The sequence below is a fragment of the Mirounga angustirostris genome, unplaced genomic scaffold, assembly GCF_029215605.1.
Source record: "Mirounga angustirostris isolate CCGP_5_RB_7025 unplaced genomic scaffold, mMirAng1.0.hap1 SCAF_3, whole genome shotgun sequence".
In the NCBI taxonomy this organism is placed as follows: domain Eukaryota; kingdom Metazoa; phylum Chordata; class Mammalia; order Carnivora; family Phocidae; genus Mirounga; species Mirounga angustirostris.
This window is the reverse complement of record NW_026991711.1, coordinates 78,905,526-78,927,634: the sequence shown is the minus strand read 5'-3', so window position 1 is coordinate 78,927,634 and position 22,109 is coordinate 78,905,526. Positions and strand designations below refer to the sequence as shown.

Genomic DNA, 22,109 nt, shown 5'->3' with positions numbered 1-22,109 from the left:
TTAACTTATCAAAAGGCATTGCTTTTGTCATACGAGACTTAAGATCAAGCCAGACTAGATGGTTCTACTCATGTATCATTTTACTTTTACCTAGGTATATGTTTTTACTTGAATATGTTTCTGTTGTTAAATGAAGCCTTGTATTAGAAAAATGGTAGGTTCACTTAAGAAATGTTCACAAACAGCTACCATGAAATATGAAAGTAAATGTATTCGCATTCATTGTTAAAGATAGATTTCAAGAGATTTTTGGTGTGGATACTGATATAATGAAAGAAGGAATCGAAGAAGACCCATTCTTTTACTGAGGTTCCAGATTTACCCTCACATATTGTTTTATCCAAGCTCAGCATTTTTCCCCTTTATTTTTTCCAGATTTATTGAGATATTATTGACATATAGTATATGCAGATTTAAGGTGTACAATGTGGTGGTTTGATATATATATATATTACAAAACAATTACCACAGTAAGGTTATAATACCTCCATTCCCTCACATAATTACCTTTTTAAAACTGTGCTTATAAGATTTTTTTTTTGCAGCTAAAACTGGAAGATAAATGAGCTTCTGTGAGCTTGTGTAAAATTGTGCTTATAAGATTTAAGATTTACTTGTTTAACAACTTTCAAGTATATAATACAGAATTGTTAATTATAGTCACCATTTTGTAAATGGTGTCACCATCCCAAAATTTATTTATTTTATTCCTGAAAATTTGTGCCCTTTAACCAACATCTCCCTGTGTCCCCCACCTCCCAGCCCCTGGTATCACCATTCTACTCTCTATTTTTATTTTAGGTTCTACATATGAGTGAGAATATGCAGTGTTTGTCCTTCCTCTGTCTGACTTATTTCACATAGCATAATGCCCTTGAAGTCCATTCATGTCTCAAAAGGCAGGATTTCCTTTGTTTTATGGCTAAATAATACTCTTCTGTGTGTGTGCGTGCATACGTGTGTGTGTGTCACATTTTCTTTATCCATTCATCTGGACACTTAGATTGTTTACATTTCTTAGTTTTTATTGAATAGTGCTATAATGAATGTGGGGTACAAATATCTCTTTGGGTTAGAGATTTTATTTCCTGTGGCTATATACCCAGAAGTGGAATTGCTGGATCTTATGGTAGTTCTCTTTTTAATTTTTTGAGGAATTTCCATACTGTTTTCCACAGTGGCTGTACCAGTTTACATTTTCACCTACAGTACACAAGGCTTCCCTTTTCTCCAACACTCACGTCTTCTCTTTTTGTTGAGACTTTTTCTCATGAATGATTGTTCAGTTTACATCTATTGAGATGATCATATGATTTTTATCTTTCATTCTATTAATGTGCTGTACCACAGTTAGTGATTTGCTTATATTGAACCATTTTTGCATTCCAGTGATAAATCTCACTTGATTATGGTGTATGATCCTTTTAATGTGCTGTTGAGTTCAGTTTGCTCGTATTTTGTTGAGGATGTTTGCATATAAATATTCATCAGGGATATTGGCCTGTAGTTTTCTTTTGTTGTAATGTTCTTATCTAGCTTTGGTATTGGGTAATGTTGGCCTCATAAAATAAGTTTGGGAGTTTTCTGCTTCAGTGTTTTGGAGAGTTTGAGGAGGATTGGCTTAGAATTTAGCACTGAAACCATATATATGATCCTGGGCTGTTCAGATTTTCTTTTTCTTCCTGATTCAGCTTTGGGAGGTTATATGTTTCTAGAAATTTATTGATTTCTTCTAGGCTGTCCAATTTGTTGGCATATACTTTTTCATAATATTCCCTCTTAGAACCACTTCTGCTGCATCCAAAAGATTTTGGATCATTGGATTTTCATTATTATTTGTTTCTGTGTATTTTTTTATTACCTCTTTGATTTCTTGGTTGACCGATTCACTGTTCAGTAGTTTTCTATCCCTTCACTTTGAACCTATGTGTGTCCTTAAAGCTGAAGTGAGTCTCTTGTATGGTTGGGACTTGTTTTTAATGCATTGAGACACTCTGTGCTTTAATTGGAGAATTTAATCCAATTACACTTAAAGTAATTATTGATGAATAAGGCTATTGATAGGTAATTATTAATTTTAGTAGTTAATTAATTTTATCACTGATAGGTACTAATGTCATCTTATTATTTTCTCGCTGTTTTGTAGTTCCCTTGTTTCTTCTTTCTCTTTCACTGTTTTTTTTGTGAATTGATGATTTTCCATAGTGGTATGCTTTGATTCCCTCTGCTCTGCCTCTTGTGTATACTGTAGATTTTTGTTTATATAAAATATTTTATTGTTATAATAGCCTCAAGCTAATGACAGCTTTGCATACAAAAACTCTACTCTTTTACACTCCCCATAATTTTACCTCTTTTTATATTGTGTATTTAACATTTAACTTTTTAAATATTGTGTACCCACTAACATTATTGTAGCTATTGTTATTTTTAATACCTTTGTCCTTTATCCTTTTGAGTTAAGTGATTAACATACCTCCATATAACAATATTACAGTATTCTGAATTTGGCTAGTTAACATACTGTTAACAATATGTGTTATATTTTCATATGTTTTCATATTACTAATTAGCATCCTTTCATTTCGTCTTAAACTCCTTTCAGCATTTCTTGTAAGGCAGGTTTAGTGGGGATGAATTCCCTCAGTTTTTGTCTTTTGGGAAAGTCTCTCTCTTTCATTTCTGAAAGGAAACTTTGCTAGGTAAAGTGTTCTTGGTTGGCAGCTTTTTTCTTTGAGTGCTTTGAATATATCATCCCACTCTCTTCAGGCCTGCAAGGTTTCCAGTAAGAAATCTGCTGATAGTCTTATGGGGGTTCCTTTATATGTGAGGAACTTTTTTTTCTTGCTGATTTTAAAATTCTCTATCTTTTACTTTAGACAGTTTTACTATAATGTGTCTTAGAGAAGGTTGTTTTGTGTTGAAGTTTTGGGGTTACCTATTAGCTCCGTAAACTTGGATGTCTAAATTTCTCACCAGATTTGGGATTCTCAAACATTATTCCTTAAATAGGCTTTCTGCTCCCTTCTCTCTTTCTTCTCCTGGGACTCCAGTAATGGGTAGATTGTTTCTTTTGATGATACCCCATAATTCACATAGGCTTCTTTCATTCTTTTATTTTTCTGCTCTTCTGACTAGATAATTTCAAATGATCTGGCGTATAATTCACTATATCTTTCTTTTGCTTGGTCAAGTCTGTTGTTGAAGCTTTTTATGAATTCTTCAGTTTAGTCATTATGTTTTTCAACTCTAGGATTTCTGCTTTTTTTTTTTAATGGTTTCTATTTCTTTGTGGAACTTCTCAATTTATTCATGTGTTGTTTTCCTAATTTTATTTGGTTGTCTGTTTTCTTAAAGTTGACTAAACTTTTTTTTTTGACTAAACTTTTTAAAGAGGATTATTCTAAATTCTTTGTCAGACAGTTCATAGATTTCCATTTTTTTAGAGTCAGTCATTAGAATTTCATTAGTTTCCTTTGGTGGTTATATATTTTATTGATTATTCATGATTCTTGTGTCCTTATCTGTATATTTGAGGAAGTAGGCACCTCTTCTAGCCTTTACAGACTGGCTTTATGAAGCAAAGCCCTTCACCAGTCAGCCTGTCCAGAGATTCTGGGTCAACCATCTGGTGGAGTACTCAAGTGGACAGGTCTGGTGCCTGGGTTATTAGGTAGGCAGGCCTAGTGCTTGAGTACACGGGGACCAGTCTGGTGTCTAGGTCACAGGGTGGAGCTGAAGCCTAGGTTCACTGGGGTGTGCTTGGTACTTAAATCTGGGGTGATGGGCTTGGGACCTTGGTCTGTGTGGGCAGACCTGGATCCTAGGTTTCCAGGCACCAACCAGGCATTGGGGACCCCTGGGGTGGGCCTAGCATCTAAGTCCGCAGAGGCTGGTCTGGTACTGAGACAGGCTGGAAGCCTGGTTTTGTGAGAGCCAACCTGGAGTCTAGGACTACAGGAGTTGGCCTGTATCCTGGAGTCCTCAGGAGATGTCATGGAGGTTAGATTTGCAGGGGTCATTATGGCACTTGGGTGGACCAAGAATCTGGATCTGTGGGAGCTTGCCTTGAACCTGGGGGCTGACCTGGTATTTGGGATTTGGGGCTACAGTAGCTAGCCTGGTGCTGAAGTGGGTCAAAAGCTTGGGTATACAGTAGTCATCCTGTCTCTGGGCTCTGTCATCTTATATTTTTTGTAGGGTCAAAGTTGTTGCCTGGGAGCTGGCTGATGCCGGGATGTGTCAGGAGCCTGGGTTCATGGGAGCTTGCTGGGCACCTGAAGGTTGTCTGGAACCACTGGAGCCTGCTTTGCCCATTGGGCCATGGACCTAGGTTTGCAGGAGCCACCTATGGCCACTGGAGCCAACAGGCACTGGGGTGAGCTGGTGGCCTTGGTTCACAGGTACTATCTGTGGAGCCTGATGCCTAGGAGCCACGACGATGTAGAAAACTACACGTAACAGGGTGGGCAGGAGCCTGGGTTCATAAGAGCCTGCTAGGGAGCCACCAAGGGCATTGAGAGTCAGCCTGGTGTTGGGGTGGGCTGAACTGGAGTCTGCAGTGAAGTCAGACACTTACTTTACTCAGCTTCTCTTAGAGAGAGTCTTTCTCTCTCCATGATGAGCTGTCTGGGCTCAGAGGAAAGATGAAAGGGGTCTATGAATCTATCTGTCCTCCTTAATGTGTCTTTTCTTACATCTGATCTTCACCCAGGTGCTATAATCCCTCACCTAGAATCCTTAGCTCTTGTAAAGTATTTTCATGCATGGGTAGTTCTTAAAATTGATTTTTGGGGAGGGTACAGTACTAGAAATTCCTATACCACCATTTTTCTGGCATCACTCCTCCAACTCAGTTTTTTTTTTTAATATTTTATTTATTTATTTGACAGAGAGAGACAGCGAGAGAGGGAACACAAGCAGGGGGAGTGGGAGAGGGAGAAGCAGGCTTCCCGTGGAGCAGGGAGCCCAATGTGGGGCTCAGTCCCAGGAACCTAGGATCATGACCTGAGCCAAAGGCAGACACCCAACGACTGAGCCACCCAGGCGCCCCTAACTCAGTATTTTTAATGTTACCCAGTATAAATACTAATTTTAGCCAAAGAGCATAGTGATGTGCATAGTGATATCATAACTATGTTATAATTCGTAGGTATTTTTAAGATTTCATTCGTAACCTAAAACGTAGTAAGTCTTATTTCCTTATGTGTTAACTAGGTAGGCATTCATTTCCCTAGATAGAACTCGGCAGTTTTTTAAAAAATTTGCCAGATCTCAGGTTACATGAAAGCCTGTTTCTAGTAACTTTGAAGAAAGATGTTTGATATTCATAAATCTTACATAATATTTTTCAGAAACTGCAATATATATGTGTATGTGCATATAAGCATATGCATATGTGTGTACATTTTATGTGGTTATATACATAAACTATGCATTTGTATATGTATGTATATATGTATATTTTAAATGGAAGACAGTGATCTTTAGAGTCAACATCATAGCTTCTGACTGTGGTTAGAAAATACTTTGTATGGGATGCCTGGGTGGCTCAGTTGGTTAAGCGTCTGCGTTCAGCTCAGGTCACCATCCCAGGGTCCTGGAATCGAGTCCAGCATCGGGCCCCCTGCTCGGTGGGGAACCTGCTTCTCCCTTTGCCTGCTGCTCCCCTTGCTTGTGCTCTCTCTCTCTTTCTCTGACAAATAAATAAAATCTTAAAAAAAAAAAAAGAAAATACTTTATATATAGGAGATCATCCCATAATAGTTATTTATAGGTGTCATACTTTCTCTGTGTCTAATTTCGTCATATGTCTTGTTCTTTGTAGAATATTAAAGAAGAGGTTTTATAAGATTTTATAAGGTTTTATAAATAACATCTGTTCAATGTTTAGAGAGTGTTCAGGACTTGAAATTAAACAAACAAAAAAACATTTAAACTAAGCTTACCTGATTTCTGTTCCATTTCATAATATTTAAGTGACTTCATTAAGACGAATCAATACAGAGTCTTCTGTTTCACTTAGACATATCGGCAGTTCTGTTCGCTCAGACCTAGTTTTTTGAGGCTAAATTTTGTAATGGCATTAATGGTACTATTTTAAAAAAGTGATTGCTAGTTGTTTTGTTCACTGTTGAATAATATTTCAGCCTGTTTGAAATCTAGACTATGCCAATATCTAGCTCTCAAAGCTGACTAATACTATTAGTAAGTTAATTATAAAGCCAGAAATTTTATATATTTTTACTAAAGACAGGGTCATTAATTTTGTTTCCTTCTCTCTGGGGCAGTTTTCAATGAGTGTATAGCTCAGGCCTGGTATAGTATCATTCACATCCTAAATTGTGGCAAAATTTTTTTTACTTCAGCTTCAATTTATTGAGCACAGCTTCTTTGGATTCTTGATTAACACTGTTATATGCTTTGTCTCAAATGAGATAGGTATGAAATCATGGCCTTTTTATAGCTGAGAGAAATGAGTGCTGAAAAATGCATTGGCTTCACTAAGGACAAATACATAGTTAAGGTCAGAACATTTACTATGCCAGTGACTTTTAAACAATGTAATTCATTGGAATTACACTGTGAGCTTATTGAACAGTGAGTAGGTACCCCCACCCCCGCCTCCAATATATCTGAGTTAGGGTTCTGAGATAGAGAGCAAGCGTTTGTATTTATTATTATTATTATTATTATTATTATTATTATTAATTTGTCTGAGAGAGAGAGAGCACGAGAGGGGGGAGGGTCAGAGGGAGAAGCAGACTCCCTGCTGAGCAGGGAGCCCGATGTGGGACTCGATCACTGGACTCCAGGATCATGACCTAAGCCAAAGGCAGATGCCCAGCCAACGGAGCCACCCAGACTCCCTGTGTTTGTATATTTTCACCCTCCCCCCACAACATGATTCTCATGTATACCATTGTCTAACTTTTTACCAGTGATTATCAGCCTTGGCTGCATACTAAAATCATCAGGGAATTTTTTTTTAAGATTTTATTTATTTATTTGACAAAAACACAGCGAGAGAGGGAACACAAGCAGGGGGAGTGGGAGAGGGAGAAGCAGGCTTCCCACCAAGCAGGAAGCCCGATGCGGGGCTTGAACCCAGGACCCTGGGATCATGACCTGAGCCGAAGGCAGATGCTTAATGACTGAGTCAGCCAGGTGCCCCTCATCAGGGAATTTTTAAAAATCCCAATGTCCAGGCTGCACTGTAGACTATTTGGGTCAGAATTTCTGGGGATTGAGCTCGGGGATCAGCATTTTTTAAAGTCCTGTACAGGGTCCCATTATCTGTATCCAACATACAGAACCATTGCCCTGTGCTGGGCCAGTATTTCTCAGCTGCCGCTGACTGAGGAACTTGTTGAAAGTGGATAGTCAGTAGGTGTTAGATGGGACAGAAGAATATATATTTTTTCATTGTTTTCCATGTGGTTCTGATGTGCAGCCAGGTTTGGAAACTCATATAGTGTAATACAACTGTGTATTGAAAACCAAAAGGAAAAAGTCAGTCCTGGCATTATTTGGATTTTTCATTATAAATTATTCTGTAATTCTTACCATACTTTTGTTAACTCATTTGTATAGGGTTAAAATTATTTTTAACCTTTTTGTGGTTAAATATTAAGCACATAAGAATTGTATAAAACATTAACATCAGCTCAGTGATTTATCACAAACACCCATGTAACCTCTGTATAGATTAACAACATTTAAAGAATAGAACATAGCACCTTAGAAGTTCTGCTGTGACCATTGCAGGCACTGCCCCTGACTCACATGGTAATCACTTCCTAGCTTTTCTATAAGCTTTAACCACCTAACCAGGCATCCCTATAGTTTTGCATTTTTTTAAACATCATATAGGTGGACTCGTGCTATGCATATTGTTTTGTGTGTGGTGTCTTTTACTCTGTGTGGCAGTTGTCAGTGTTGTTGCATGTGGCTCTGGTTTGTTGGTTTTCATTGCTTTGTAGTGGTACATGCATACAGTGGAATGTTATTCTTGACCATGAGAAATTGAGATAGAGAAGCTTCTTACTCCCAGGTCCTGGAGGAAGGACACAGCAAACTGGGGGCACCACACAGGCAAGTCAGGACAGGGTGCAGGCAGAGGGAGAGGCAGGACCTGGGGCACATGCCTTGTTAGGGTCTGTGGGTGGAGTGTTGGGGGCGCATGGGATAAGGCCAGAGTAGTCAATTCAAGCCAAAAAGAGAGGGAGCTTGGGTAAGCTCCATGGGGGTCTTATGTAAGGGGTACACAAGGGAAGGCCCTGGGAGGTGGGGGAGACTGGTGACCACAAGGGAAGTCGTATCAGGAGCTTGGATTTGCTTAGGCTCTGCAGGCTGCTGTCTGGGACATGCACTAGCATTAGGGGCTAGCGTCGGTTTTTGGTCACTGCAGGCCTCTTGGACAGCGGGGCAGCAGTACTGTGCAGTAGCTTAGTGAGAGTCTGGACATTGTTTTTCACATATTTTCTCCTACTCCGTGGCTTGTCTTCCATTTCTCTTGACCTACGGGGAAATTAATTGGGATTTCATTCAAATCTATAGATCAGGCTGGAGGGAACATCTTTAAAATGTTTACTTTTTAAATCTGTAAGTACAATACATTCCTCCATTTAGGTCTCCCTAATTTCTTTCAAATACTTTTTTGTTTTAAGTCTAGACATCTGCATGTCTTTTGTTACATTTATTCTTACGTGTTTGATGTTTTTAATGGTATAGGGCATAGTTTTAAAATTTCATTTTCTTTTTTTTTTTTAAAGATTTTATTTACTCATTTGAGACACAGAGATAGAGAGAGAGAGCATGAGCAGTGGGAGAGGCAGAGAGAGAGGGAGAAGCAGACTCCCGGCTGAGCCAGGAGCCCGATGTGGGGCTCGATCCCAGGGCCCTGGGATCATGACCTGAGCTGAAGGCAGACGCTTAACCATCTGAGCCACCCAGGCGCCCTAAAATTTCATTTTCTACTTGCACTTTTCTAGTATGTAGATATGTAGTTGAATTTTAGATATTGATCTTTATCCACTGACCTTAATACATTTACTTTTACTAATACATTTACTAATGCAGATAGTTGTCTCTAGATGTTTTTGGGCTACCTACATACACATTTATGCCATCTACAGATAATGACAGTTTTCTTTCTGCCCAATATTTATGCTTCTTTTTGTTTTCCTGCTTCATTGCACTGGCTTTGATGTCCAGTTCAGGCTGAATAGAAGTGGTGATAGAATAGGCGTTTTTACTAATGATGTACTGTATGATGAGTAACATAACATAATAAAATTAAATTAAAAAAAAAATAGGCGTTTTTGTTTTGCTCCTGATCTCACGGGGTAAAGCTTTCCACAACTTGCCATTAAGTATGATGCTTGCTATAGGATTCTTGCAGATACTCTTTATCATATTAAGGAATGTTTCCTTTTGTTTCAGTTAGCTAAGAGTTTTATGAAAATCCATCTATCAAAAAATCGTAAGATTGATTTTTGATTTAAATCATCTGGAATGAACTCTGCTTGATTGTGATGTATTATCCTTTTAAAATATCACTGGATTTGATTTACTAATCTTTAGCTGAGGATTTTTGCATCCGTATTAATGAGAAGGATGAAGTTTATAATTTTAAGAATTTATTATTTGAGGGAGAGAGAGAGAGAGTGAGCGAGTGCCGGTAGAGGGGCAGAGGGAGAGAGAATCAAGCCACCTCCCCACTGAGCCCGACATGAGGCTTGATCCTATGACCCCAAGATCATGACCTGAGCCGAAATCAAGAGCTGGATACTAAACTGACTGAGCCACTCAGGTGCCCCTGAAGTTTGTAATTTAAAAAATAATGTCTTTGACTTTGTTACAAGGGTAAGTTGACTTTATACCACAAGTTCAGATATTTTCCCCCTCTCTGGAGGAGTTTATGGGATTGGTATTATTTTTTTATTAAACAATTGGAGGAATTCACTAGTAAAGCCATCTACATTTGAAGTTTTCTTTATAAGAAGAGTTTTATTAAACAGATTCTACTTTTTTAATAAATATAAGACTTCTGATTTTCTTCTCGTGTCATTTTTAATAAGGTGTATTTTTTAAGGAATCTATCATTTTATCCTTACTGATTTTTGTTTGCATATTCTTTTAGCTATTGAGAGAAGTGTGTTAAAAGGTTTTTTACTATAGTTGTAGATTTCTGCATTTCTTTAGATTTATTAACTTTTGTTTTATATTATTTTGAAGTTATGTTATTGGGTGCATGAAGATTTAGAATAGGGGTATATCCCTGGTGGATTAATAAGCCTTTTTTATTAAGCAGTGTCCTTTATTACTTCTAATAATGTCTCTTGCCTTAAAGTTTGCATTGTCTGTTTTCTTTTGGTTAGTGCTATTTCTTTTTTTCACCTTACTTTTGATGATTCTATGTTCTTAATTTAAGGTGTGTCTCTTGTAAGTAATAAGTTAGATTCAAACTGAGTGGCAGATATTTCTGAATACCTTTCCCCAGTCTGGTTTAGAGTCTCTACCGCTGCATTCTTATATTCCTTTATAATAGTTCTTACACAGAACTTAATTTACTGGTCTGCTTCCCCTGTAAGGGCATGAACCATACTTTGTTTATCCTTTTAGCCCCTGTACCAAATATACCAGTTGAATGTCTACTACTGACATCTAGTAGACATTCAACAAATGTTTGCTGAATGCATTGGTGTATCAGTGGTTTCCAGATCATTCTCTTGGAACCCTTGCAGTCTTAGCCATGTCTATAGGCTACTTTGTTGGGGTAGGGCTGGGGATAGAGGGCCATTCAAAGGGGTACTGTGCAGGCAGAGCTTCACGTCCTCTATACCCACTGCAAGCAGAGAAGTTCTTTGATAAGTCGAGGATAAAATAAAAGATTCTACCTGAAGAAAGGGATCTTCTGCTTTAATGTTTTTAAATTGTTTGTCCAAGCCAGGAGTGCCTGAGTGGCTCAGTCAGTTAAGTGTCCGACTCTTGATTTCAGCTCAGGTCATGATCTCAGGGTAGTGAGATTGAGCCCCATATTGGGCTCCGCCCTCAGTGGGGAGTCTGCTTGAGATTCTCTCTCTCCCTTTCCCTCTGCTCCTCCCCACCATGTCCATGCTCTCTCTCTATGTCTCTCTTAAATAAATAAATAAATAAATAAATAAATAAATAAATAAATAAATAAATAAATCTTTAAAAAAAAAATTCTTTGTCCAGGCCATTGGATTTGAAATATTTTTGAACCAGAACCTTGGTAAGAAATTTATTTCTTCTTCTGCATTGTTTACTGAAACAAGTTGCATGAAACAGTATAATGCCCTTTGATATTTTATATGTTCTGTTTTTTTAAATAAGGGTCATGATCAACTAAACTGATTTCAGTTGACCTCAATTTGAAGAACAGTCTTGGTGCAGTGGATTTTGGTATCAATAAAAATTGGTTTCAAATTCTTACTTGACAGTTTTCTAGATGTTTGATCTCAGATCTTCCATTTTCTTATCTATAAAAGAGAGATCATGCCTATCTTTCAGGGTTGTTGCGAGGATTAAATGTGATAATGCTTATAAAGGAATTGGTGCAGTGTCTGATATATAGTTAAAAACAAATGTTCTGTGTGCTTTGGGAACAGATCTGTGATAGTCCGTTCAAGTTGGACATAAAACTTAAACATATTTTACAAGTTCTACAGAATTTTTCTCACCAGCAGAACATACATTATAAAGCCTTTTACCTGTTACAAATTGAAATTGTTTTAGTAGTTAATTAAAAAATGAGACTATACATATCAATCCAATTTTATTTAAAATACTGTAAATAATTAGACGTGACAATAAACTAAAGGAAATTTAGATAAGATTAGTGTAGAACTGAAGAATTCAGTAACTTACTCCCTGCATTGGAAGAAATCAGGTGCTTAGCCTTAGATAGCACAAGGGGCACTTTAACATTGTTTTGAAAAGTCATAAGGAACCCACCAGCAACATAAATATGCCAAAACAAAATAAAAAACTTTTTTATACTTTCCATTATAGGTGTGTTGAAGTTGTGAAAGCGTCTCAATATGTAGAGTTAGCAAATGATCTGGAAATAAACAAGGCAATTACATACTTGAGACAAAAGGACTTTAACCAAGTAAGTTTTTAAAAGTTTTAGATGAAGTTTTATATGTTAACTGGTGAAAGCAATAATCTTGGGCAATTTTTTCTAGAATATTGTTATCTGTGATTATTGTGAAGTTGAGTAATGTTTTTACTTGTCTTAACATCATTTCCAGTATTATAGTATTACTTTAATTTTGACCTGTTTGTCCTGTTTGTCTGCATGTAAATACTGTTCATGTAAAGCGTGGTTCCTAAATTACTAAACCGTTTTTTAGTGCAGAGATCAGCTTTCCCCTAGAAGTTTTCAAACTGTTACCTAAAGCTCTAAGGTTTTTTAGAATCAGGAAAGGCCAGGAGCCCAACTAGTAGCCTGATGCTTCCATCTACTGTTCTCACCAGAGCAGCTTTCCTGTTGCCTGATTTTTATATTTGATTTACTCATTAACATTGCATTGGGCATAAAAGAGTCCCATTGCTATACATAGTTTCATAATGCTCCAGGATCTCTTGCTGGTGCCACTGCTACCTTGCTACCTTAGGTCAAGATGGAATGGGTATCCACCTTCAGTAGTCTCTCTCAAATGAGACCTAGTTGTGACAAGACCTAGAAGAATAGACAGCTTTAAAAAGGAAGGATGGGGGTGGTGATAACAGAAGAGAATAAACAGAATGAAACTTGATATCCTGGTTCATAAAGCCAATGATTAGTGTCAAATGTACCCACAGCTGGAAAACTCAGCCCCTCTCAAGTTTAGACCCAGAGAGGTAGGGCCAGAGGAAGCCGCAGTACCTTTCCTGCATCCTATCCCAAGCCTGTGTTTTCAGTTTTTCTTCCTACCTAAGGGCCTTCCTTTTGTCTAGGAGACAACAGAAATGACTAACTCCTTTCTGGAGGAGGAGGGAGATACAGCCTCAGGGTTCATACAATCATTATATGATTAATATAATGCAGTCCCATGGACTGGTTCCATTGTATATATGCATTTAGTACGCTTAACTTTTTTTTGGCATTTGTAAAGCACCAAAAAGACTTTCAAAGTACCTTTATGTCTGTTGTGTCATTTGATCATCACACTCATGGTCATTAAAAATGCCAGTGATAACTCTCTATAACTGTTGTAATGCTTTTCCAGTGGAAGTGAAGTCAGACAAATTGGTCTTTATTATCTTGCCAAAGTCATCTATGCACCAAAAAAATAATTTTTATGTGTGTGATAAGTACTGTTGTAGGTGACAAAATAGAGAAAACCATGTTTGCCAGTTTTCTCTTGATACTTTATTTTTAAATGGTCTTTATAGAAAGATTTAACAATGTATTACCACGGTTTATGTTTTAAAACTGTCCGTTAAAGGATAAACTCTTAATTTTTTCATTTTAAAATTCATTTAACCCAAATCATACTGTTTGCTGCTTTCCTAGCTGTCCTCATTTAAAATACCTTATGCTCCAGTTGCATTTTCAAGATTTTAGTTTACCTATGTTTTAAAAATGTAATTTCTGCTTTCTTTTCAACATTGCTGCTTTGACTTTGTGTTTCTTTTATTTGTGTATTGTAAGTATGATGAGGTGGGTATAATATAACCTTAGTTGAAAGGAACCTTGTTAAGTTAAAAGGGATTGGTTGACATAACTCAGAATGATCATTTGATGAGGATTACTTTATTTGCAATTCAAAATAAAAGAGAAAAATGTAGGCCTTCTTATATGAGGTTATAATTCTATAGCTGAGTAAAGATGCTGAAATCTCAAGAGTATGTTTCTTTGCGATGATAGTGCTGTTTTGTGGTCACCTTTGTAGTAGAGAAGGAATCCACTAAAAAGCCAAAGATGGATGAAATGAAGTAGTTTGATCTGAAGGCCAGTGATAATGTATGGACAGATATAGTGGAATGCAGAAACTAGTAGATAGATGGCATCTTTCACTAAAGAAACCCAAAATGGAGATATATCTATTTTCCTAATCATTTGTAGGGGGGAAGAAAGAAACATAACCCAAACTAACAATGTTTATTTTCATTATTTCATTATTTGTTTTGCTATTTAAAACTAAATTTAATTTTATTATGTGGACTTTTATCAGTTTCACTTGTAAATGAAATGAATTGTATAATATTTTTAAAAACAGAAATATTGGCTATGCATTTATCGAACATGTAAAGAACAGTTATGAAAACAGCCCATTTTAAAGCTAGATATCCTGGAAATATTCCCTTTATGAGAATAATTTTGTAGCTTTTTTAGAGTAATTTATAGTTTAGAAATTTAAAATATGAAATATGTTTTTATTCTCTCAGCTATTTTTTATTTTTTATTTATTTATTTATATATTTTTAAATATTTTATTTATTTATTTGAGAGAATGAGAGAGAGAGAGAGAGCACATGAGAAGGGGGAGGGTCAGAGGGAGAAGCAGACTCCCTGCTGGGCAGGGAGTCCGATGCAGGACTTGATCCTGGGATTCCAGGATCATGACCTGAGCCGAAGGCAGTCGCTTAACCCACTGAGCCACCCAGGTGCCCTATTTTTTAATGAATGTTGTAAAGTTTGAGGCACTTGGGTGGCTCAGTCAGTTCAGTGGCCGACTTTTGGTTTTGGCTCAGGTCATGATCTCAGTCTCTACACTCAGCAGGGAGTCTTCTTGGGGTTTTTTTCTCTCTCCTTCTCCCTCTGCCCCTCCCCCCATTCGTGCCCTTACACACTCATGCTCTCTCTCTCTCTCAAATAAATAAATAAATCTTTAAATGAATGTTGTAAAGTTCAAAATATTTCTGTTATTCTTTTAAATAGTGGCTTAGGATTGCTTTGCTTTTTATATATTGTTTGAATTCATAGTAACCTTTTGAGGGGAGAATAATTAGTTGTTATATGTAGTCTTAACGTCTTGTTACTAATAGGCCACAATTTAACAAAGATGAAAATTTAAAAATCTAAGACATTTTCTTGACTATAATATGAATAGTTGTTTCTAAAAGGAATGATGTAACCTATATAGCATTCTGAGTTTTTTTTTAATTATTGTTGTTAGTTTGCTTTTGATAATCTGCTTTATGGATGTCATAAATATCAGAAAACAATTTCTTTCCCTCTGCACTTTACTTCAGAGAATTTAATGGATATGTGAGTTACACTTATTCATGTGCCTTATATTTTAAATTAACATATTTTATTATTGTGACACACTCTAAAAGTAAAGATTAAAACATTGTCAATTCTTTTTTTTTTATTATTTAAAGATTTTTATTTATTTGCGAGAGAGAGAATGAGAGACAGAGAGCATGAGAGGGAGGAGGGTCAGAGGGAGAAGCAGACTCCCAGCTGAGCAGGAAGCCTGATGTGGGACTCGATCCCGGGACTCCAGGATCATGACCTGAGCTGAAGGCAGTCACTTAACCAACTGAGCCACCCAGGGGCCCATAAAACATTGTCAATTCTTATTCAAAGTGAAATGCAGCTTATAAAACCTAAAGATTCAAAACAACAGTGACTTTTACATTAATAGCCATGGAGATTGTGTAGAGAGGCAATGAGATAACTTCTACAGGATGAACAATGTAAGCAGCAATCATTTTTGAGGTGCATTTTAGGAACTTCTTGGCAATTCTGTCAAAGATTCTTCCGAGAAAGTGAGAAAGAGAATCTGAAAAGTGAGCATATGATGTTGGGGTCTTTTTTGTTCCAGGGTTTACTTTGTAGAATTATAAACTACTAGCCTAGAAACTTCCAGTGGTTTTCTTTAAAATAATCAAAAACCCTTGCAAAGAATAATTGCCTATATTATAACCAATATATGTAGAATCTAGTATTTTAAAATCTTTTACCCTTAACAAAATTGAGTCAGTACATTTAATGGTACTTCATTTGAGGTCAAACACTTGCATAACACAGATTTGTCAGATATTTTCAATATTAGCAGCTCTTAACCATCATAAAAGCTAAAGTAGGATTTTTGGTTGGACTCAACTGTCTTTAAGAGCAGAAGATGCCAAGAAGCCAAGCATTTTCTCAGTAAATGTATTTTGAAGGAAGGAAGGAAAACCCATTGCCTTCCTCCACTTTTTTTTCTGTTATTTCTCAGGCATTTCTAGGTTGAGTACTCACTCACCTATCATGCAAAGTGTTTGACCATTCCAAATATCCTGTTTGGTTAGGATTGTCTCAGACCGGCCAAGTGCTTAAAAATGCACTTTCATTTCTCATGGCTTGAGAATATAATTATATTTGGATCTACTTAAGATAATTTTTTGTAATACTTCCAGAATTAGTTTCTGTCATCAGTTTTGGAAAATTCTCCACCATTAGTCTTTCTTCCCTTTTTGGAACTCCAGTTACATTTCAGTTAGACCTTTTTACTGTGTTCCCATATATCTCTTATGTTCTTTCCTGAGACCTTTTCTTAGCCTCTGTTTTTGCTTTGCTTATTTAGTCTTTCAATTTTCTGGGATCTTGACATTCAGATTCTGGTTGCCTCAGTAGTTCTCTGGTGCCTTCAAAAGATACTTGTAATATTTTAATATAACTTTTCTAATTGTTCTCTGTAGAATGGTTTTCTATAGGCTGGTCTCTGATAGCCAGAAGCAGAAATTCTAAAATTATTTTGTAAAGAGCAAATTTCATTGTGTCTCTTAGATAAAACCTCACTTACACCCCATTATGCAAGATAAAAACTAAACTGTGTCATAAGACTCACAAGGCCCAATATTTACTACTCTCTACAGCTGTATCTAATCTGCTGTTAAGCCCATCTATTATGTTCTTAATTTCAGTTATTATATTTTTAGGGTTTTTTGAATTCTTTTTTATAAATTTTAATTCTCAAATTCTCATCTTGTCATCTGTTTTCTTAAACATATTAATCCACCCCCTTTGTGTCCTTTCCTGGCCTTATACTCTATATACACTGATCTTTACCCCAACCTTAAGCCTGAATACTGTCATATTACAATGGTGGTAACTTCCAGATATTTCATTTCCAGGCTGTAGAGACCTTAAAAATGTTTGAAAAAAAGGACAGTAGAGTGAAAAGTGCAGCTGCAACCAACCTCTCATTTCTTTATTATTTGGTAAGTTTTGTTTTTTTTATAACTAAGAGTTGATTATGTGGTATTTTTATGTTGCTGATTTTCTGCCTGAAGAGCATGCCTAGAGAGGCTCCAAAGAAGACTGGTGGAGAATGTTAGTAGAATTGGATGTCTAGAATTGGGTGGTCATGACAAGTTCTGGGCCAGGGGTCAAGTCTATGGACATGACAAGAGGACCATCTAGAAGTAGAAGGGAGGGAGAAAAATATGGTGCTAAGCATCACTGAGAGAATTGTAAAATGTAGATCTGGAAGATGAGCTAGAGATTTTTTTTTTTTTTTTTTTGAGAGAGAGAGAGAGGTGGGGGAGGGACAGAGAGAGAGGGAGAGAGAAAATCTTGAGCAGGCTCCCCACCCAGTGTGAAGTCTGACACAGGGCCTGATGTCATGACTCTGAGATCATGACCTAAGCCAAAATCAAGAGTCTGACACCTAACCAGCTAAGCCACCCAGGTGCCCCCTATTTCAACACCATGTTAGTAGTAAAGAAAGTGATGTCTCAGGTTAAATGATTTATGCAAGGTACAGTGTCATCCATAAGAAGCACACTTTGAGCATCCGCTGGGTCCCAATCGTGGGGAATACCAGAAGCCTAGAAGATCACTAAAAGGGGAGCGCCTGGGTGGCTCAGTTGGTTAAGCGACTGCCTTCGGCTCAGGTCATGATCCCGGAGTCCTGGGATCGAGTCCCACATCGGGCTCCCGGCTCAGCAGGGAGCCTGCTTCTCCCTCAGACCCTCTCCCCTCTCATGCTGTTTCTCTCTCTCTTTCTCTCAAATAAATAAATAAAATCTTTAAAAAAAAAAATCACTAAAAGGGCACTTTCTTAATTTGGAACAGAGGGAGCATGCAGGTAGCCTAGGAGGGGAGAAGGGAAGGTTGGTTGGAAGTAGAGAACAATAAATTAATATAGATAATAAGTGCTTCAGAAATTCAGTGGCGGGGCGCCTGGGTGGCTCAGGTGGTTAAGCATCTGCCTTCAGCTCAGATCATGATCCCAGGGTCCTGGGATAGAGGCCCTGCATCAGGCTCCTTGCTCAGCAGGGAGCCTACTTCTTCCTCTGCCTGCCACTCCCTCTGCTTGTGCTTGCTCGCTCGCTCACCCTCTCTCTGTCAAATCTTAAAAAAGAAAAAAATTGAGTGGAGGCAGATAACATTTTGGGAGACTAAAGGAATGAACAAAAGCACAGAGGCAGGAAAGCTGGGAGGTGATGTGTACATAAGGATAACTGTATTTAGTTAAACTACATTTCTAGTCCCTCTTCGAGCTTCTGATCTGTGCCGAATTACTGCGATTTACTGCTGTGCTGAACTGTTCAGTGGAAAGATGTTATTCCCTGCATGTGTTGGATGGAAAAGAGCTCAAAATCACTGGTGAAGAATGCCTCCAGTATTTTAAGTCTGCCAGGAGAGTGGTGCCAGATGCAGGTTTAGAAGAGGCTGCAGATTGGGAGAGATGCTGAGTTTGTTTTTAAATATATTTTAAAAAAATTTTTGTAGCAGTGGTGATATATTTAAATAGGAATGTCCAGGAACATGTGGAACTGATCTCAGATGGGAAGTTAGGGTTAGACATAAAATTTGATGATCATCTCTGTAGAGGTTAAAGCTTTGATAATAGATGCTATGGGCTGATTGTTTGTGTCCCCCTCCCCCAACCAAATTCTTATATTGAAGCCCAACCCCCCAACGTGACTGTATTTGGAGGTAAGGACTTCGAGAGATAATTAGGGTTAGATGAAGTCATGAGAGGGATGAAGTCCTGAGAGTCTCCTGATGGTATTAGGGCTCTTATTAGAAAAGGAGGATCCATCACTGATATGAGGAATTCTTAATTGCAGGAAACAAACTGAGGGTTGCTGGAGTGGGGGGTGGGGTGGGAGGGATGGGGTGACTGGGTGATAGACACTGGGGAGGGTATGTGCTATGGTGAGCGCTGTGAATTGTGTGAGACTGTTGAATCACAGATCTGTACCTCTGAAACAAATAATGCAATATATGTTAAGAAAAGAAGAAGAAGAAGAAGAAGAAGAAGAAGGTAGCGGGAGGGGAAGAATGAAGTGGGGGAAATCGGAGGGGTAGACGAACCATGAGAGACGATGGACTCTGAGAAACAGACTGAGGGTTCTGGCGGGGAGGGGGGTGGGAGGACGGGTTGGCCTGGTGGTGGGTATTGAGGAGGGCACATTCTGCATGGAGCACTGGGTGTTATGCACAAACAATGAATCATGGAACACTTCATCTAAAACTAATGATGTAATGTATGGGGATTAACATAAGAATAAAAATTAAAAAAAAAAAAAAGGAGGATCCAGAGCCCTCTCTCTGCCATGTGAGGACACAGCAAGGAAGCCATCTGCAAACCAGGAAGTGGCTTTCACCAAACACTACATTTGCTGGCACCCTGATCTTGGATCTTCCCAGCCTCCAGAACTATGAGAAATAAATGTTTGCTGTTGAAGCCAGTCTGTGGTATTTTGCTATAGCAGCCTGAACTGACTAAGACAATAGAGGGTATTTCCAAGTGTGAGAGTGTAGCACAGAACTGAGAACTAACTTCGGGATTCACATACATTAAAGACACAAGAATAAGACTTGGATAAAAAGACAGGAAAACAACTATAGTATGATGTCTGAAGTAAAGGAAGGCTCCGAGAAGAAGTATGTAACATTGAAATCAGAGAGGTAGCACACAAGAATGAAGGGTCAGAAAAGGCCACTTTTGCTGATGAGACAGCAAACTCTGAGCTGGAGATTAGCTTGCATGAAGTTTACTGGGCAGATCTCTTTGGATCAGCACCTCGGAGAGAAGAATTGGCAGCAGCACTGAATGGAGAAGGAAACTGGGCTGTGACGCAGTCAACACAGGCCTTAGCCAACCCTGCTGGACCCCCTGAATTGGGATGGTTGCTTAGCACCCTCTCCCACTTGGGTAAGGGGGCTGGGCCTTTGTACCTCTGCATCAGCCAGTCATTGGGTACAGCCTGCTCACCAGGAAGGGGGTGCGACTTTGGGCAAGGCACCTCTTTCTCTTTGGGCTAGAGTGATTCACAGAGAGGGCTGACAGCTGACACTGGTGTCCTTCAGCACTTCTGAAGGACAAGTATGGGGGGGCTGAAGCACAGTCTCCATTGCCGCATTGCATTTGAATTTAGAAAATCATTTGTGATTTTTGTGAAAATGGTTTAATTAGTGACCAAATCTTTACCAAGTTTGATGAATGTTTGGGAGGAGACCAAGAAGATTTTTTTTTTTAAAGATTTTATTTATTTATTTGACAGAGAGAGACACAGTGAGAACAGGAACACAGCAGGGGGAGTGGGAGATGAGAAGCAGGCTTCCCACCGAGCAGGGAGCCCGATGCAGGGCAAGAAGATTTTTTGAAGAGGAAGAAAAATGGTTAGATTTAGTCAACTGAACAGAGTCATCACAATAGCTGATCAATAATTTGTTGCACCTAGGTCTGAGGAAAATAATTGTTTTGGGGCAAAATTATGAGTCTGGCTTCCAGTATGCAGTTGTATCAGTTTTTATTGTTCTGTAATAAGCTGCCCCAAAAGATAGTGGCTTAAAATAACCATATATTTACTCATATTTTACCTGAAAAGGCTGGGTTCATTTGGGTGGTCCTTCTGCTGGTCTGGTCTGGGGTCACTCATCCTGCTGCCATCTTCTGAGGCTTGACTGAGGCTGCATTGTCCCAGTGGCTTCCCTCACGTCTGCAATTGAGCTGTTGACCAGCATCTCATTCCTCCTTCTCTGGCAGGGGAGCCCAGACTTCTTACATGGGATAGGGTCCATAGGAGGAGACCCCAGTGCACTGAGGTGCTTACCAGGCCAAAATGATTACCCCTCCAAGGACACTCATAGTCTCACCAGTCACAGCATCAGGTCTAGATAGAGATGGGGCTTTCTCAGGCGCAGGCCCTCTTGATCCAAAGGTCTAGGAACAGAAAAACACACCATCTACCCCATAGACTTAACATCCTGTGGTGCGATAAGAATGGGGTAACTGTAATAAGTTTGAACTCTTGTTCAAAAGGGGTTAGATGGAGGTACCTAGCAGTCACTGGTCCTGAATGGGTCAGAAATCCAGCTAAGTACATGGGGCCAGTGCCCCCTAAAGTGGGAAAAGGGAATGTTCCTAAGTTAGGACCCAACTCTGATCCCTGGGAGTGGTACCCCCAAACCTTTGGGCTCTGTGGCTCTTGGCTCTGCTTTCAGAGAGCACCTTCCTTTTACAGAAAAAATACCCTATACTTGCAGCTGATTAACTTTCTTAGTTTGCTTTCTGCCCAGAAAAATTGGGGACCCAGAGGCCTTCTTTCATTTTGGATTGTGTCTGTCCCTTTAATCCAAGCTGGCAACACTTAAGCTGGTACAATTCACTTAAAAAACTTGGCAGGTTTTCTATAAATCTTATTGGGGGTGCCGACATGCCCCAGAAGCCATATCCACAGTTCTTTTCAAGGCAGACCCTTTTCCACTTCATTGTACAAGGCTTTTGTGGACTAGAGCCCCAAAGATACTTGAAAGCTTTTTTCTACCTGAGAGAGAAGGTCTGCTTTGCTAGGCACTACCTTAAATCTTTCTGAGAGGTTTCCAAAGAGTATTCCAGCCATACCCTTGATGTGATCTCTACCCTGCAACCACTTCTTACTCTGAGACTCTTGCTGCTAAGAGAAACTACAGATATGAAATAATTTTTTTAAAAGATTTTATTTATTTATTTATTTGACGGAGAAAGAGACAGAGAGAGAGGGAATACAAGCACGGGGAATGAGAGAGGGAGAAACAGGCTTCCAGCTGAGCAGGGAGCCCAAGGTGGGGCTCGATCCCAGGACCCTGGGATCATGACCTGAGCTGAAGGCAGACGCTTAACGACTGAGCCACCCAGCCACCCCGAGATATGAAATAATTTTATTTT

The 22,109-nt window shown here is 38.6% G+C and overlaps 1 protein-coding gene across 9 annotated transcripts in view; it reads left to right on the top strand.

Annotated features, from left to right (window-relative positions):
* IFT88 (intraflagellar transport 88) overlaps nt 1-22,109 on the top strand; it is a 157,334-nt gene that overhangs the window by 53,692 nt on the left and 81,533 nt on the right. For all 9 annotated transcript variants that reach the window (XM_064586312.1, XM_064586309.1, XM_064586311.1 and 6 more), the window contains 2 exons: nt 12,037-12,136; nt 17,080-17,166. In XM_064586312.1, the coding sequence (XP_064442382.1) occupies nt 12,037-12,136; nt 17,080-17,166 (187 nt within the window). The remainder of the gene's footprint in view (nt 1-12,036; nt 12,137-17,079; nt 17,167-22,109) is intronic.